We start from the raw sequence: 17,513 nt of genomic DNA, 5'->3' as shown, positions 1-17,513 counted from the left end.
GTATGAAAATGACACGGAATTCGCGACATAGTTAATTAAGTGGTTATGCATTAGGCTACCATGGCAGCTGAACAGCTTCGAATTGTTCACAGCCGGGTCACATTTTCATGTGACAAACTGGATCCGAATGCAACATCACGGTAATGCGAGCTCTCCAATCGAGTGGCCTTGAACCACCGTCCCTATAAGTTTTTCGGGGTACACTCCAGTATACACCATTGCCGAGCAAGCGCTAAGTGCTGACATGGTCACACTGGACATGACAGAATGTACTAATTCTTGTGGCCAAATTGCGTGAAGCGGAGCTCTTATATCCTTAAAATAAAAGGCTTCTTTCACGCCGACGCCTCCCTCAAAGCGCAGCCAGGTGCAGCTCTCCGCGCGCGGCTGTTTCCGAACGGTGGCGCCGCAGCGGTGGCGACTGGAAGTAGGCGCCTCCCGCCGGTTTCGGGCGACGTAGCAGGCCGCACCTAGTGCGCTTCCATCGAGCGGCCGTGGCATTGCTCAGGTGCTATATGCATATTTGGGAGTTGCTGCTGGCGTCGAAAGGGCGAAAGGAGGTAGATCGCCATGCTGTGAGAACAAAGGCATAGAAAGCAAGTGGTTCTACACAGAGCGTCGGCCTCTTTTCGGGTTTGCAACTGCCACCGCTGCGGCCAGGTGGAAAATGCTGAGGAGAGAGGTGCGGTCACATGGTCGTAGCGCACTGCTCTCGACACGCAAAGAGGGTGTAACTGTCCCTCGTGGGAGCACAGTTACACCCTTGCTCGGCGTGCTCCTGTACTGCTCTGTACTGCTCGGCGCCTCTGCTCTCGTCCCCCCAACCGAATGCGCCATTAGTGAAAAGGGTACTGCGTCTGGTCTTAGCCGGATGGTGTACTCGTTCTTGAGTGTACCAAGTCCACAGAAGAGCTCGGCATGCAGTGTGGCTTCGGGAGCTTCGAGTTCCTCGAGAAATTTAACAGCTTGTAAAGCTTGTAATTCTGGCAGACCAAGGAGAGGTACAGTGAGAGACTGGGTAATATAGAGTCTCTGAGTGCTAGTTTTTTTCTGCCATTGAAGTTGTGCCCAATACGAGCCGAGCACGCATAGTGGTTGGCCTCCGGGATCTGCGAGCGGAGTGTCCACTTTGTCAAGTTGTACTAACTGTGCATGGAAGTCTCTTGTGACTGCGGATTCTTCAGCTCCCGAGTCGACTTTAAATGGCGCAGTGTAGTTGTCAACTGCTACATCAACAAATTTTGCCTTGGTGGATGTCCCGACGACGAGAAGTTGAATACAGCTGAGTTTGGCTTTCCTACTTTTGCGCAAGCGGCAGACTTCGGCAAAGTGTCCTTTTTTTTTTTTGCAGAACTTACACACTGAGCTTAGAGCCGGACAGTTGATGCGTGAAGGAGGAGCCCGACCACAAAAATCGCACGTTGACGGCTCGCGTCAGGGCTCGGCCTTTGTGACAACCGTGACATCAAATCGGAGCGGCGGCGGAATGCTGGCTTGCCGAGTTGAAACAGCTTTTGCTTTTTATCTGAGTCTTCTGATTGACGCGCCTGCGTCCAGGCATCCTTGAGGGTCAATTTTGAGTTCCGACACAGCTTGTCCGAGAGTTGAGCATCACGTAGGCCAACGACTAATCGGTCGCATACTAGCTGTTCTCCCTTGGTGGATGGGTAGTTGCAACGCTTCACGAGCCGGCAGAGTTCAGCGTAGTAACTGTCAATGCATTCGTCCGGCAACTGAATACATTTGTGGAAATACGAAGATTAATAGAGCTCGTTCACAGGATGAACTAAGTGGGAGGTAAAGCGAGTGACAGTACATCGAGCAAGAACGTATCATGGAGAGGGCAAGCGTCTGCGCCCATGCAGTATACAAGTGAGTGTACACGTATATCCTCAGACTCTTGACTGTGTCCAGAAACTGCGGCGTAGTCCTCGTAGCGGGTTTGCCACGTCTGTCAACTTCCTGGATTAGTAAACTCAAACAGTGCGGGCGGCTACAAGTTGAGGCCATACCATTTCACGCTAAGCTGCTCGCTAGCCGTCGCGCTGTCGACGACGTTGGTCTCGGGCATGAAGCTGGCGGTAGGCGAGTGTGTCGAGGCTTGGGGTAGTAGGCACTTCTGACACCATGTTGCGAGGCTCAGTCACGGCCCCCGTCCCGAGGGGATAAGCAGGAGCCGTAGAAGTGAAGACAGAGGCCCAGCTGATTCCCGAATGAAAGAAGACTCCCGCTTTTATTTCGTTGTCATATATATATCGCCACATTATTTTTTCTTCCACTTTGCATTTAATATTCTTTATCCTGATAATGACCATAAGAATAATTATTGTTAAATACCAACAACAAAACATAAAAAAAAAACCTAGCTTTTGCTTTGCACTTGTAGACTGTCGGCCCCTTTAAATTCTATAATCACGAGCCCCTCATTTCCCTTTCAAATGTCTGCATATATATATACAAGGAACCTTGTCCAGAGGGAGCCAGCAACTAGTGGCATTATAAATTAGTGGCAACCTCCACAGTATGTACAATGGCGCATTATCAGATGAGTTAGGAACAGTTTGAAAAGTGCTTAAAATAGTGCCAGTAATGTAGTAAAATAGCTGTATCTTTAACTCTGGCATTGTGATGAAGATGCCGATAGAGAGAAGCATGAAACTTGGCAGTGGTTGCCAGCACTTTTTTGTAATTCATTCTGTGCACAGAAAGCAGAAGGCCTAAGCTCTGCTGTATTCTTTTTCTTGCTTGCTCAGCTCTCCTCCATCCCTGGACTGGAGAATGTGACTGCTGACGCAACTGCCCCGGCCAGGCCAGAAGCAGGCGACGGTCAGGGTGTGCCGACGGCAGCAGCAGCAACCACCGTGGCGAGTCACAGCCAACAGCCACAGGCCAATGGCCCCACCACTGACCCAAAAGAGGAAGCTGCAAAGAAGGCAGCCGACACAGCAGGGCCAAAAGCACAGCCCGCAGCTGCGCCCACGAACACGGTCTCCAAGGATCCTAGGTTTTCAAAGTACTTCAAGATGCTCAGCGTTGTAAGTGACTCAAAAAAGGGTTGCAAGAGTGGTGGCTGACTTCGGGGTGGTTCTTAACCCTTTGAGTGTAGAACATTTATGAAAAAAAGTTTACCTGCAGTCTCAAATTTACGTATTGTTCATTTAAAAAAAAAAAAAGGAGAGAAGAATTGTGAGTGAAAGATATATAGGGAGAGTGGTATGGTCATTATGGCATCAATGAAACTAAATAAATGAGAGAACAATGACACCCTCCAAGTGTGAATAAGCTGAGAGAGCATCAAGAAAGATATAAATTAACCTTCATGGGCCTCTGTTAGCGTCCCAACAAAGATAGGGATTAAATTTTGCATTTCCGTCACAATCGCACGGAGGAAATGAGAAGGTCACAATCCTCTTTCTCATTCTCTCTTTTATGAGATGGTAGTGTAAACAACTTTGCAGCACTTCTTGTAAGTCCTAGAAGGTCTTCAGGGGGCCTTCCGTCAGCGTCCCAGCAAAGATAGAGATCAAATTATACTCGTCTGTTGTGATCGCGTGGAGGAACGGAAACCGCACGGATGCGTCAGCGCAAACAACGCACAATGTGACGGTTGCAGTCAGTTTTCATTCACTCCGCAAATTTGTAGCATAGACAGTTTTTAATACTTCTTGTGTGTTCTAGAAGATACCTGCGCCTCCACGTAAGCGCGTCTCTTCAGAATGGCACGAAATTTCATACGCACATACAGCGAGAACCCTGCGGGACCTAATTCGGCCACATACATTTATTACGAAAAAGCATTTGACTCAATAGAGACCTCGGCGGTCATGCAGGCATTGCGAAATCAGGGTGTAGAAAAGCCGTATGTGAAAGGGCTGGAAGATATAGTATAGGGGCTGCACAGCAACCATTGTTCTGCATAAGGAAAGTAACAAAATTCCCACAAAAGAAAGATGTTAGGCAAGGAGACACGATCTCCCCAGTACTGCTATTCACAGCTTGCTTAGAAGAAGTAGAACTTGAAATGGGAGTGGTTAGGGATACGAGTAGATGGAGAATACCTCAGTAATCTGCGATTTGCTGATGACATTGCCTTGCTAATTAACTCGGGAGATGAATTGCCAAGAATGATTGATGGCCTAGACAGGGCAAGCAAAAAGATAGGCTTGAAAATCAATATGCAGAAGACTAAGGTAATGTTCAATAGCCTAGGGAAGGAACAGCAGTTTGTTAGGTAGCGAAGCACTGAGAGTACTAGGCGAATATGTCTACTTCGGACAGGTAGTAACCGCAGATCCAGACCATGAAAGGGAAATAACAAGGAGAATAAGACTGGGATAGAGCGCATTTTGCAAGCACTCCCAATTTATGACTAGCAGTTTACCGGTATCGCTCAAGAGGAGAGTATACAGCAGTTGCATCTTACCTGTACTTACCTATGGAGCTGAAACGTGGAAGCTAACAAAGAGAGTTCTACTTAAGTTGAGGACAATGCAGAGGGCTATGGAAAGAAAAATGGTAGAGATAATGTTAAGAGATAGGAAACGTGCAGAGTGAGTCAGAGAAATAACTCAAGTCACTGACATTCTAGTGGAAATCAAGAAGAAATGGGCATGGGCAGGACATGTAGCGCGAAGACAGGATAACCGATGGTCGCTTAGGACAACAAACTGGATTCCAAGTGAAGGAAAGCATACCAAGGGGCAGCAGAAAGTTAGGGGAGCGGATGAGGTCAAGAAATTCACAGGGGTCAAGTAGATGCAGCTAGCACAGGACCGGGTTAAGGCATTCACCCTGCAGTGGGTACAGTCAGGCTGATGGTGATGATGATGGCCCTTTCTGCAAGAACACTCGGTGCACGGACCAACTGTTTAGTTATGCTTTTTTTTTTTTTTTTTTCACTCTAAAACAGCGAGCTTCCATCCAAAGACTTGTGAATTCTGCAGCAAACATTTGTGACATTCGTGAGAATCTTGTTCTGCAGCGAGCTGCCTGGCTTTTTTTGTCCATTTTTCTCCATTTCTCCAAGGAGTGGCAATGCTTCATAATGTGGCAAGCCAGCATAGTTTATTAGGGGGTCACATGTCTATTTATGTGCATATTCTCATATGTGATATCTAAGTCCATGCTCACCAGAGCGGCGTAGTGGCTGTGGGTTTCGGTCATTGAGCTCAAGGTTGGGGCATGGAATCCCAGCTGGGGAGGCCACATTTTGATGGAGATGAAATGTAAAGTAGCCCACGTAGCGTATGACGTTGGTGCGCATCAAGGCAACCCAGGTGGTTAAAAATAATGTGAAGGCCTCTTTTGTGGTATCTGTTAGAGCCCATGTGTAGTTGTGGGACGCTCAAGCCGAAACACCGTAGCACAGTTTTAAAACATTTGCTGTGACTTAGCTTGTGGTTAAACCTGTAGTTATGCGAGAGCAATCTGCACGGCTTCGCTTAAGTTCAGCTTGAAAGTAAAGACTTTGCTTTTGCACATACTAGTAGTTTTGTCTATGGTTTCAGCTTTATTTATGCCATAGGGGAATCACTTCACGTATGAGCACCCCTTGCCTCACGTCATTGGTCATTCTCATTCGGGTGTAGAAGACTTCTAGTGGTATGACATCGTCTCTATATCAAACTTTGGGGCACACGTTTGAACGAACCTTCTGTCCTATCAACTCGCTGTTGTCGTTCGCCTCTACCAACTACTGAGTTATTTGTCTTCTTCTTCTTTTCCTTCTTTCTTCGCTCTTCGGACAGGCACGGCGACATGGCGAGACTGTAGCCAATGTAACTCTCGCTACAAAACTCCTTAGTTGCTTAGTTAGTTGCATCAGTAGCACACTTCTAAAAGTGAAAACGTAATCTTGCATGAGGCAGTAAAACTAACCAATGGAGCATTGCTATTGTCTCTGTGAGCAAGCCCATTTTGTGATTGTACTTTTCATTGGTTGCATACTTTTGCCATTGTTAGCACTCAACAGGTTATTGCTGAGAGAGTAATTTCTCTAACTGGTGCCCCGAGGATTCTTGACTCACTCATGACTAACAGGAAACAAAGAGTGCAGTCATGTTGATAAGTATAATAATAGCATTGAAGAATCACCTCTTCATATAGCACTGACACCATCGGCAGTGAGATGCACTACAAGATTGATTTTCATAACCTGAGGGTCTGTAACTGGAAACTTCACCACCAAAACCTCAATGGAGAGGCATTCAAACATTTTATATCGCATAAAAATGCAGCAGGCGCAGTCATGAATTAACTCGGACATAAGCACAGTAATCAAATTCTTCTGATGCTAAGCTACGGCACTGGGCACAGCTGGAAAAAGTTACTCATTCCACTACAACAAGCTGCATATTTGTCATGTTAGTAGTTATATGTTATTAGCTTTTTTGCATATATACCCTGCTTAATCACGTAAAGAAGTAGGGCAGGAAGTGTAAATTTTTTATTCCAATTTCAGTCATCTGGACTTTCTTGAGGGGTTCAACTATAGTAGAAAAGGGAAACTGCTGTTGTTTGCAGACTTCAGTGATCGCAAGAACATTTTTTTTTTTTTTTTTTCATAATTACTACAAAGGATATGTGGCCCATTGATTTAGCTGGGGATTTAAGCTTTTAGGATCTTGAAATGCATTCAAACGGTTCAGTGTCTCTTTTCAGAAACCTAGTATTTTTGGCGCCTGCTGCCTTTATGCTGATTTTATGGCATCCATTTGCTGAGCCCAGAGGTGTGGCATTGAATCCCAGTCGTAGTGGCTGCCTTTTGATGGAAATGAAAGGCAAGCACACCGATGTGTTTTACGGTAGCAGTGCTTGTTGAACAACCCTAGCTGGCATTGCAGATTGATCCGAAGCTGTCCACTGCAGTATCCCTCATAGCTTGTGTCCAGCTTTGCAAGGCCACCCCATAATATGTAACTTTGCCAGGATGGACAGGGTGGAGATTGTTTTCTTTCTGTTTTGTTTTTATAACAAAGTGGCGCCCGTGTGCAGTGCGATGTCAGTGCACGTTAAAGATCCCCAGGTGGTCCAAATTTCTCCGGAGCCCCCCCACTACGGCTCACCATTCTCTCTTTCCGCTTTCACTCCCACCTTCATCCCTTCCCTTACAGCCCGGTTCAGATGTCCACAGAAACAAGTGTGACAGATACTGCGCCTTTCCTTTCCTGTGAACCAATTATTATTACTATTATTATTATAAATATTATTGTTGTTTTCGTAGTTGCATCATCTATCCTATTACAAAAAAGGCCCTCTACCCTCGTTCAGTGCTCTTTCATACTGCGCGCTCGCTCTACCCTGGATCCCTATTACAAAGCAACTCAAACATGATACCATGGAATATCGCTGCAAGTGTGTACATTAACCAGTGTGGACAAGGTAAACTGTTCTTGTTGACCAGATATTTTTTATTCTTGCATGGACTTTGGAGGATAGGCAGTGGTGCCCAAAATGTTCGGCCAGGGGGGAAAATTAAGCTTTACTAAGCTAGTTGCAGCCTGTGCTGGTGATTGCCTAGAGAGGACTCTCATGTTGCTATTTTTTTCAATGCAGGGCATTCCCCTGGGTGCCGTACAAATCAAGATGCGCCAAGAAAATGTGGACCCCAGCATTCTCGAGTAAGTACAGACATTATTTTCTTTATTTTTGCCCCTGTTCTTTTTTTTTTTTTTAACGAATGGTGCACCTTGAAGTATACACGGGGTAGTAAGCAGGTTCCACTCCATCCATGTAACGTGGACTCCAGTTCTTTTAAACTCGCTATATGTTCAGACTTCCGGTTTAAGGGGAGACACAGCTCTTTGCAGCCGAAAATCGGTCTAAAAATTGATTTTTTTTATTGCTTCATTTTCGCGGTCCCAAGACGTTTCCGCAGCTATCTACAAATTTAGGTTGAAAGATATCGCCTATTTCGCACGTTACAGCGCTCCAAACTTGTAAATCTGAACTTTTGCCCCTTTAAATTGAGGTCAAATCGCGCCGAGTTTTGATCGGCCGCAGATTGAGAAATGCACGCTCCACTGGCACTATTCTGGTCTCGTTCGAAAGATCGCAATTCAGGCTATTCCCATGCCACGATCGGTGTCCGCGAGCAAAAAGTGGAAAACAAAGGGGCAGATTTGCGCGAAACACATGCTGCTATTTGGCTCCGAAAGCATGTGACCCAAACAACCACTTTTGGTTGGCTGCCGGCGTCAACTGCTTGCGGCTTGGCGCCATTTTGAAAAGTTCGTGTAGTTAGGCCTAGCTTGTTTAGCGACGTTTCATCATCACGACCATGGCATAAAACGGAAAATTTAAGTTCGAGCGTCATACTAGCCCAAAAACCGAAGAAAGGTAGAGAAAAGAGGCGCGCCGGTAAAACGGCATCCTGTTATCAGCAATCAGCAACGGTATTAAGGACCCTCGTTTAAAATCATAGTGCATATTGACGTTCTATTATAATCCCTTCAACTTCATTCTCATTTTCTTTGTATTTGAAGAAATGCTGAAGACAACTGCAAGCAGTTTTTCTTTTTTTTTTTTCTAAATGTGAACTATTTGGCTCTTTGTCGACAAAATTTGTCTTCGTTCAGCTGCTAACCTCTCCTTTGCTACTGATATAATTGAATTCCCCATTTGTGTTCCTGTCACTCAGTTCGAGCTCGTGACCAGATTGACTCTGTAATGTCCATTTCGAAATGACTTGCATAACAGCGTAGCCATAAATATCCACATGCGAAAAAAAATTGCCAATACGCTTTATTGTCATTGTGCGTGAGCAGTGTGTTTTCCTGAGGCCACTCCTTGCTTTTTATTTTTTTTTTTATTTTTCTGAGCAATTCTCAGTCATTCATTTTTTCCGAGTCAGTCTTAGTCTTTTTATGAGTTTTACAAAGTCACTTTGGGGGGATTCATTCCGTAGCAGCTATTTCAGCGTAGCATTCCGTAGCAGGGGATTTCCCTCACTGTTACTAAGGGCAACTTTTTCAGGTCCCTAGAGTAACTTCTTCACTATTTAGAAGACACACACAACCCAGGTGTGCTCTTGCAATGCAGATGAAGCGTATCAACTTATAAATGATGCACTTCAGATTCCCTCAGCTAAATTCTGTTCCATATCAGCATCCTTTTTGTTGCAATATCTCAGGAACTGAGAAGGCGCGCTTCCCCATGATCGGAAAGTCAAAACGACCCCGCTATTTCAGCCACTGGCATCGCATTACTGTCACCTACGAAGCAAATCAAAATACATGAATTACATCCAGCAATTTTAACTCATCACTGTTAAAATTTGATCACAAGATGAAAGCTCAGAATCCTGATGTCTTTCTCTTTGTGGACAATGTTTCTTGCAGCACCAAAGTTCTCGTGCTCAAAGCCACCAAAGTTATTTTTTCCCTCCAAAATCCACACCCTACCTTCAACCAATAGACAAAGACATTATGCGCTCTGTCAGTTGCTGTAGAAAGCAAGGTTGGTACAACGCCTGTTGCTCGACAGGCAGCGAGGCTGTACAGTAGTAATTGATGCGAAGTTTGCTCTTCAGGTGATTTCAGGTGTCTGGAATGGCCTAAGAAGTGAAGCTGTGAAAAACTTTCAGGCAAGCAGGCTTTAAATGTGTTGATGTGATGTAAGAGGGCCCATATATGGATACTTTGGAAAGCTTCCTTGAAGATGAAGCTTGGGCGAGCATCCAAGAGACTGCTGAGGTACCAGAATCTTTTGAGGAATTCGTATCTGCAGATGTGAATCTTGTGTTCTTCCGAAGAGCTTTCAGACTGTGCAATTCTTGCGCAAGTAAATGACACATGTGCCATAGAGGACGACTACAAGGACATTTCAGAGGAAAAGTGTCAGCATCTAAGGGTGACGAGCATGTAAGAGTGATTCAAAGGTATTAGAACAACTGTAAGGCTTGCAAAGTGAAGTGCTTTACCTCCGGAATTCGGGAAGAAATACTCTGCACTCACGAAAATACATACTAGTGTGAATAACTTCTTTAAGCTTTCCTGAACAATTTCTTGTTAATGCGTGTGAAATCATTTATATGCTAATGTGCAGTAAACTGATCAACACAGTGCTTTTATAATTTTTGGTTACAAGAGACATCTTTTTCGGATCCTTTGGATATCTCTTGTAACGAGGTTTTTGCTATATATATATATATATTGTTACGTGAAGACTAAATCTATTTACAGGACATTTATAACGGGTGATGTCTGTCGGCAGAACATGTCAGCAAGGTAGCGGGAGAGATGGCCTCAAGTTCGCAGCGGACGATACGGATCACATTATTTGTTGATGTCGGAGCAGTGTAAGGAGGCAGGCAAATTATGATGCAATGCAGTGGCTTTTAGCGTCTTCAAAATGACAGCATTCTTTTATGATGGTATCAGCAGTGCTGCAGTGTTTATACACAAGCAAATCGAAGCATCATCTGCAATGCCCTTCAAGACATGACCAACTTTATCGGATTCCGATATTTTGTCATCCACTTTGTGGCAAAGGGCAAGCACTTCCTGGATGCAAGCCATGTAAGATTCAGTAGATGTCTGGGCACGGGTCGTGAGGGTTCTCTTTGCGATAAGCTCTCAACTGAGGGGCTTTCCATAGAGTTCGCGGAATTTCTCTTTGCAAGTATCGCAGCTTGTCACCAGCTCTTCATGAGTCTAGTACCAGGCTAGCGCTGTGCCTTGGAGATAAAAAGCGACATTTGCTAGCTTGAATGTGGGGTTCCAGCGACTGTGTGTTGACACATTCATACTTTCATATTCATTCGTCGACGTCTGCAGTATCAGTACCAGTAAAACAGCCAGGATCACGCGGGTGGGTGAGAATGATCAATGACAAGGCCCCCGTTGGTGCGGGGACGGTATCCTGGAGCATCATCAGATAGGAAATCAGGCGGCCACTGCGGAGTTCTGTCGTGCAGAGGCTGATGGCGGGATCAACGGCCACACCTCCACTAAGTCGTTACATGAAGGCTTAATCTGTATACAGGATATTTACAAGACAGCAGCAACTGCAATAGCAAGCAGCACCACGGAGGAGTTCCACTTCATCGTCATCTATCTGCGCCACTTCCGCAAAACACTTCGCCTTCAGCTTTTCCTAAAAAAAATATATATTATACATATATGCATAAACTTTGCTGCAGGTGTGAAGTGTCATTTCGATGTCTTTTATTTACTTCTATTTAGCTCTTATGCTTTTCGGTTTCTTTTTATTTCTCTTACCAATTTGTCTTAAGAGCGCTATATCGCACACTGATAATATGTGCTACATTGTTTCATTTTGTTTTTATTGTTGCACTTTATTATTGTGCTAATTATGTCAGTGTTGTTGCATCTGCTCTTCTGTTGGGTTCCTTTGCATTGCTTTTTTTTTTTTTTTTTTTTTTCATTTTTCCTTACAGTTAAACCTCATTACAAGAAACACTCAAGGGACCCAAAAAAGATGTCTCTTGTAACCAAGAATACTTACCAACTCGTATGCATAGAAATTTAGATTTCCTTAACTATATTCTGTTCCATATCAGTGTCCGTTTTTGTTGCAATATGTCAGGAACTGAGAAGGCGTGCCTCCTCTTGACTGGGAGTCATAATGTCATTGTTTCAGTCACTGTCATCACATTCCTGTATTCTGAAAAAGGGGACATTTTGACTTCCCAGTCAAGAGGAGGCACTCCTTCTTGGTTCCTGACATATTGCAACAAAAAAGGATACTGATATGGAACAGAATATAGATAAAGAAATCAAAACTGCCACGCATGAGTTGGTATGAGTCAGTTGCATGAGCATACCTAGGTTAATTGTGTCTCTTATAAATGGTGAAAACGTTACTTTAGGGAACTGCCAAACTTAGCCTTAGTAAAAGAGTGTCTTCTAACCATGTCTCTTGTATGCAGTGTTGTTAACATGGACGTACACAATTATTGGCTTGTGCTTTTGGTGGGAGGGGTAGAGGGAGGTAATGCATAGCTTCCTCATGCTGAGTCTTGCCTTTTTAAAAGCTCTTGAAGAGGAGAGAGACGATGTGACTTTGACCGTACTTGTTAGGCAGTAGCATAAGTTCCAAAATGATATTACAAATAGTAGCTTTCTACAGGGCCAGACGTTCTTCCATGGCTGTTGCACATGCAATTATGTTGTGCAGTTTATGAGACTAATTTCCTATTGCCATGCCTCTAAGGGCTATATTTGCCATTCTTTTCTCTGCATTACAGCAACCCCGACGCACCAGCACCTCCTGGTGCCCCCAGGTCTCCGTGTCCCGCAGACGACGACAGCTCCGGTGATGACAGCAGCTTGAGCGATTAGGAGCAGCTCTGGATTCCTCATTTACATTCCACGTGTTCGTCACAAAGAGTTTCTATGTGCATAATTTTGTCATGAGACATCTGTCGGACGTGGCGCCTTTGTACGGGGTGTGGCATGATTAATCGAAGGCTTTTGAAATGTTTTTGAGGCTACTCACTGGCTTGTTTCGGCTCAGCTTTCACGTAGTGATGGCAATTGATTGTAAGTTTTGACCACCACTGCATCTTCCTGTGATGCCGGGCTGTTTTGTTTGTAGTAAATGACTCAAATTGTTGCCTGCAATAGCAAGGGTGTGGATTTGTTTTCAGCAGTCCACCGCACGAAGTTAGAGAATGAAAATGTTTTTGTTCTCACGTCTTAGTGTCTTTGCATCAAATGGTACTGTACTGTTGTTGTTTTGCTTTATCTAAAGCTGAAATCTTAGTAAAAGCTTGAGCATAGTTGACTGTATAAGTTACTTTTTTGCGCCTTTTGTTGCACTTGCATGTAGTAAAATTGTGCTTGCCTGAAACAGCGGTGGCCAAACAGTGTAAGATCCCACCTCTGTGTGAAACCAGAGCTCAAGCAAGCAGCAGCGTCACTGTGTGTACTAGCCTCTGACGGCCACCACACTCAGTACAGGCTGTACTGAGTGTGGTGGCCGGCTGTGCCTCTGGCATTTTTGCAGGCTGTGACACTGTAGTTCAACGAAAAACGTAGTGTTAAGACAGGACTATGGAGAAGAGGACAGGACAGAGCTACAACTTACAACTGAATAGAATTGTATGATTAAAATAAACGTCCCATCATTAAGCAACAATACGCATGCACATACCTTGAAAAATTGACAACACCCTTGATTAGCAATCTAAAAACCGCGGAAAAAAAAAGAAAGAGGTGTAAGTTGTAGCTCTGTCCTGTCCTCTTCTCCATAGTCTTGTCTTAAAGCTACGTTTTTCTTTGAACTACGTCTGACCAACTGGCCCCACAGTATACTCTGTTAAATGTGACATTGTAGCTATTGGAGCATATCTTGTGTTTTCACTCCTGTGTGTTTGTCAGGGTTGCCGTGCATACACAAGTCGCATTTATCAGTGTGACAGTTTTGGCAGCTTAGCGGGCTTGCAGGGAGAGGTAGCTCAATTGAAGCAAAAACTTTCTGCAGGAATAGAAATTGCTTTAGAAGTGGGGAAGTCTGCAAACTTTGCTTTTGTGGTTTGAAAGTGAGCTTTTCATTTAAAGGAGCATTTTGGCTGTGTGGCTGTGTGCAAAAAAATTGCGGTCATGTCTCTTAGAAACTCGTCAAACTGGGTTCACCTGGCTTCAGTACCGAGGTCATGCACCTGCCTTTGGTACACATCAAGCAGTGGTATGTCAGGTGAGGGCATCGAAGCCTGCTCAGGGGTATAACAGATGCAGCTGCTGTCTGACATGGGACGTTATTGTCGCCACACGGTGCGTAACATGAAAGACCTCCCTAACTGACGGGTAAAATAAATTGAGTGGCTACAGCATTTAGCAGCTGCCAAGGGTGCCCGCCTGACACGGGTATGAGAAAATATTTTTTAAAGCACAAATATTAAGAATGATGCTGCAACTGATCGCGCAAATGAGGACCAAAGTGGAGAATGAAAGTAGAAAGGTAAGAAAGAGAATGCCAGGAAGTAACAGAGAAGGGTGTGGTGAGAATATTAGGTTACGGCACGCTCCATCTGCAGTGGTTGCTGTGAAATGTGCTGCACTTGTGCACTTACGGCTCCATGTGCAATGCCACACAGTTCAAATATCTAAACTCAAATTGCGCAGTACAAGGTATTTATTCAATCATTCAGTGATTTTATTTTATTTTTTGTCACTAAAATTTTTAAGGTTTACTGATGGTGCTCAGTCGGGAAAGAAAATTGATGCCTTACCTAGCAAAAATTGGAAAACCCTTCACACATATGTTTGCACATGTCTGAAAACACAGTTTTGTTTGTGTGTGGGCTGTGATATACGGTTTGTTACCCTCACTGCAGTTTCAAGATATTTCTTAAAATTTGCGAGTGAAGAGCAACGTGCATTGCTTCTGGGTACTGGATATACCACTTAGCATTTTCTGCCAATATTTATTCCACAGGGATGGCAGAACAGCACTGTACAAGTATGTGCACACATGGTACATTGTGTTCTATAAATTATACAGGGTGTCTAATTTCACTGTCCATTAAGTCAGAAGGTGAATTCAAACATGATAGTATTCTCAAATGGGCTTAAAAGCAGTGCATCATAATGGTTAATTTTTCTAGCAATTTTTAATAGATCAAATTAACCACCCAATATACGAACTCGTCTTAGCACTGCACCACACCGTCATTGTTATAACGAGTTAGGCTCTAAAATATAATATTGCATTCAAATGGAAGTGCATTTTGTTTTGTCTGCTGTTGTGGCCAGCGCATTACCCCACCCACTGTCGTTTTACACTGACTGCATTACAGATAAATTGATTCAGTGGTATGTCTGCACTTGTCACCCATAGAGAGAATACTCTAGCATTCTGATCGGTCACTTTGATACGCTGCCAAAGAAATGTGCAGATTTTGAATGCACATAAAGGATTCATCCTGGCATGCATGATTGCTTGGCAAGTTTGTATGCCTCATGTTATCCTGCTCTCCGTGGCAGATGAATTGTTGATGTTGCTGTTTCTCTAGTCCTTGTTCTTTGTACATAGTGTTCTGTTGCTGTCACCTCCACAGGAAATGATGTATGTACTCCTGCAGTAAAAAAATGAATTTCGTCAACTTTGCATGACAGTTGGTGTGGGTGTATCCAGCCTAGTTCTTTGTGCCCTCAATGTAAGGGAAAGTCAATTTCGTGGCTGATTGCTTTCCATAAACTTGTATTTGCTGGTGTAGAAATGCTTTTAAGTCTTGTGAAAGTCCCTCTTCTGGCAACCTCTAACTTGTATCTGAAGAAACCATTCTTGCAGTGAAAAGAAAATAATTACCCTCTTGTTAGGCACATAGAGCCATTTGTATCTACTCGATGCATCTTTCTTCCCCAGTAAGGTTGGAAGCCTGCCATCAAATTACATTTCTTATGATAAAAACTACTTACGTCTCTGGCTTTTGTTGAATGTGTTATCTTATACTTGCGGTATCTAGCATAGAACTGTATTGTAACAAAAGTACTAGTATTTGTATGTTAGAGTAGTGAAGAGAATAACTCTAGTGAAGGTTGTTTACAAAGAACATACTTATTATTCTGTATATATATATATATATTGCATGCACTTCTGTCTACTTTTGTTTTTGGTTATCTTGTACCCTGCACTGTGTGAGAAGAGGACAGCTATTCCAGTGTCACTCATTATTACCAGTGCACTAGGTGTAGGTCTCTCCTTCTCATCAGACGCATTTTGCTTGATATTCAGGTAGTTGCAGTACTCGGCATCATTTAGCATATTTAAGCAGGTTGCCCCGTGCGCCAAATCCGCATCTGCACCTTAGTTCCTAATAGCCCTGTACTTCTCTGGGCCATGCTTTTCGTTGTATGGTGTGGCCACATCATGATTTAGTTCTATATTTATACACAGTGTGTGCATGAGCTCTAAGCTTGAAGTTTGCTGTTATGTTACATAGAGGGCCCAAGTGGAATTTGAATGTGTCCTATGCCTTTTTGATCGAACCCCGATGCAGCTGCACCTTCAAATGGAGATGTTTATAAGGCTCTAAAGAGCCAGAATTGAAGCAGTACTGTATGTGAATTAGTCTTTCTGGTGGCACTTGCGTAAGCTGAGCTTGCCCTCTTTTGTCAGCAAGGGAAAATGGTTCAGTGTTCTCCACCAGGCAGTATGCTTTTTAGCCAGACACATTGCCACACTCTGGTCATACCAGAGAGCAGTGTATGTATTGGGGCTTTGAGTCCTTTCTCTCAGTGTGTATAAACAAGGTTCTCTGGACTCTGTACGTCTGCTTTGCCTGTGATATGAAGGCATTGTGATAGTATGCAAGAAAAACTGTGGACTATGTACTTTGCATTCGTCTGCATTTTTCGAGATTTGATGTTTGCTGCGTCACGAGTAATTGGAAGTTCTGTAATAAAAACTCAAGTGTCTGGAGCTGCCATGTGGATGTTGTAAATGGCAATAAAGATGTGTGTTGTCCCTATGTCATACAGGGGCCGAGTGCGACAACCTCTTTGAGCATATGCTTCAAGTTTCACGGCAGAAACTGACCCTGCAGAGCACTGCAGTATTCTTATGCAGAAGCCCATATGATCGATGCGCAAAAACGCTTCTCGCGCATGTGTATAACGGGCGGCGCACACTCGCTTTGACCCGCGTAGTGTAATTTTACGCTACAAAATTAGCAGAGCTAAATTGTAAAATTCGCCTTGCTAAATTTGGTTTCAGTGAAGTCTTCACAGCATGGAGACTCTTAAAGAACTCTACTGCAGTCCGATTTAACGCATTAATTAGTACGACGCGCGAGGCGCAGCATCATCGCCACTGGTGTCCATATGGCTGGCTCTAAGTCGAGGCGCGGTTCCCTCTCGTTCTTATCCCATCGATTGACGTCATAGCTGTTGCCATCGCGTGATGGCGCAACGTGACGGCACCCACGTGATTAATCACGTAATCCACCCCTGTCCAGTCAGCTCCAAGTTTGAAAGGACACCCAAGATGTCATGACAGTTGTCGGATGTCAATGGCTAATCCATGCTGACATTGGTTCACAGCAAAGAAAGGCGCATTATCTGCCACAGTTCTTCTGTGGAGTCCTAAACCTAATAACAGTATCTGTCATTTTTTGTATAGATTCTGACTGATTGGTTTATGGAAGGGAACGGCGTGGTAACGGTCTCACTTGTTTTCTGTGGACACCTCAACCGCTCCGTAAGGGAAGGTGGGAGTGGAAGAGAGAAAGAGGAGCCGTAGTGGAGGGCTGCGGCGGCAATTTCGACCACCTGGGGATCTTTAACGTGCCTGACTGACATCGCACAGCACACGGACGCCTCTTCATTTCGCCTCCATCGAAACACAGCCGCCGAGGTCGGGTTCGAACCCGGGTACTCCGGCACAGTATAGTCTGGCGTCTTATCACTGCACCACCCCGGGGCTTTTGATTGATTTATAGGAAGGGAAAGGCGCGGTAACTGCCTCACTTGTTTTATGTGGACACCTCAACCGCGTCGTAAGGGAAGGGAGGAAGGTGGGAGTGAAAGTGGAAAGAGAGAAAGAGGAGC

At 44.3% G+C, this 17,513-nt stretch overlaps 1 protein-coding gene and 1 pseudogene across 1 annotated transcript in view; one reads left to right on the top strand and one right to left on the bottom strand.

Annotated features, from left to right (window-relative positions):
* The window catches only part of CCDC53 (Coiled-coil domain containing 53), a 34,505-nt gene extending 18,067 nt beyond the window's left edge, over positions 1 to 16,438 (top strand). The window contains exons 3-5 of the mRNA XM_084584459.1: positions 2,754 to 3,035; positions 7,555 to 7,619; positions 12,209 to 16,438. Of these exons, the coding sequence (XP_084440585.1) occupies positions 2,754 to 3,035; positions 7,555 to 7,619; positions 12,209 to 12,302 (441 nt within the window). The 3' untranslated portion in view covers positions 12,303 to 16,438. The remainder of the gene's footprint in view (positions 1 to 2,753; positions 3,036 to 7,554; positions 7,620 to 12,208) is intronic.
* LOC146175049 (uncharacterized) lies at positions 505 to 2,071 on the bottom strand (annotated as a pseudogene).
* Positions 16,439 to 17,513: the final 1,075 nt, after the last annotated feature.

The sequence above is a fragment of the Amblyomma maculatum genome, chromosome 11, assembly GCF_055883805.1.
Source record: "Amblyomma maculatum isolate TAMU_Amacu chromosome 11, ASM5588380v1, whole genome shotgun sequence".
Taxonomy (NCBI): Eukaryota; Metazoa; Arthropoda; class Arachnida; order Ixodida; family Ixodidae; genus Amblyomma; species Amblyomma maculatum.
Note: the sequence above shows the minus strand (reverse complement) of the source record. Positions and strands in the feature narration are given on the sequence as shown.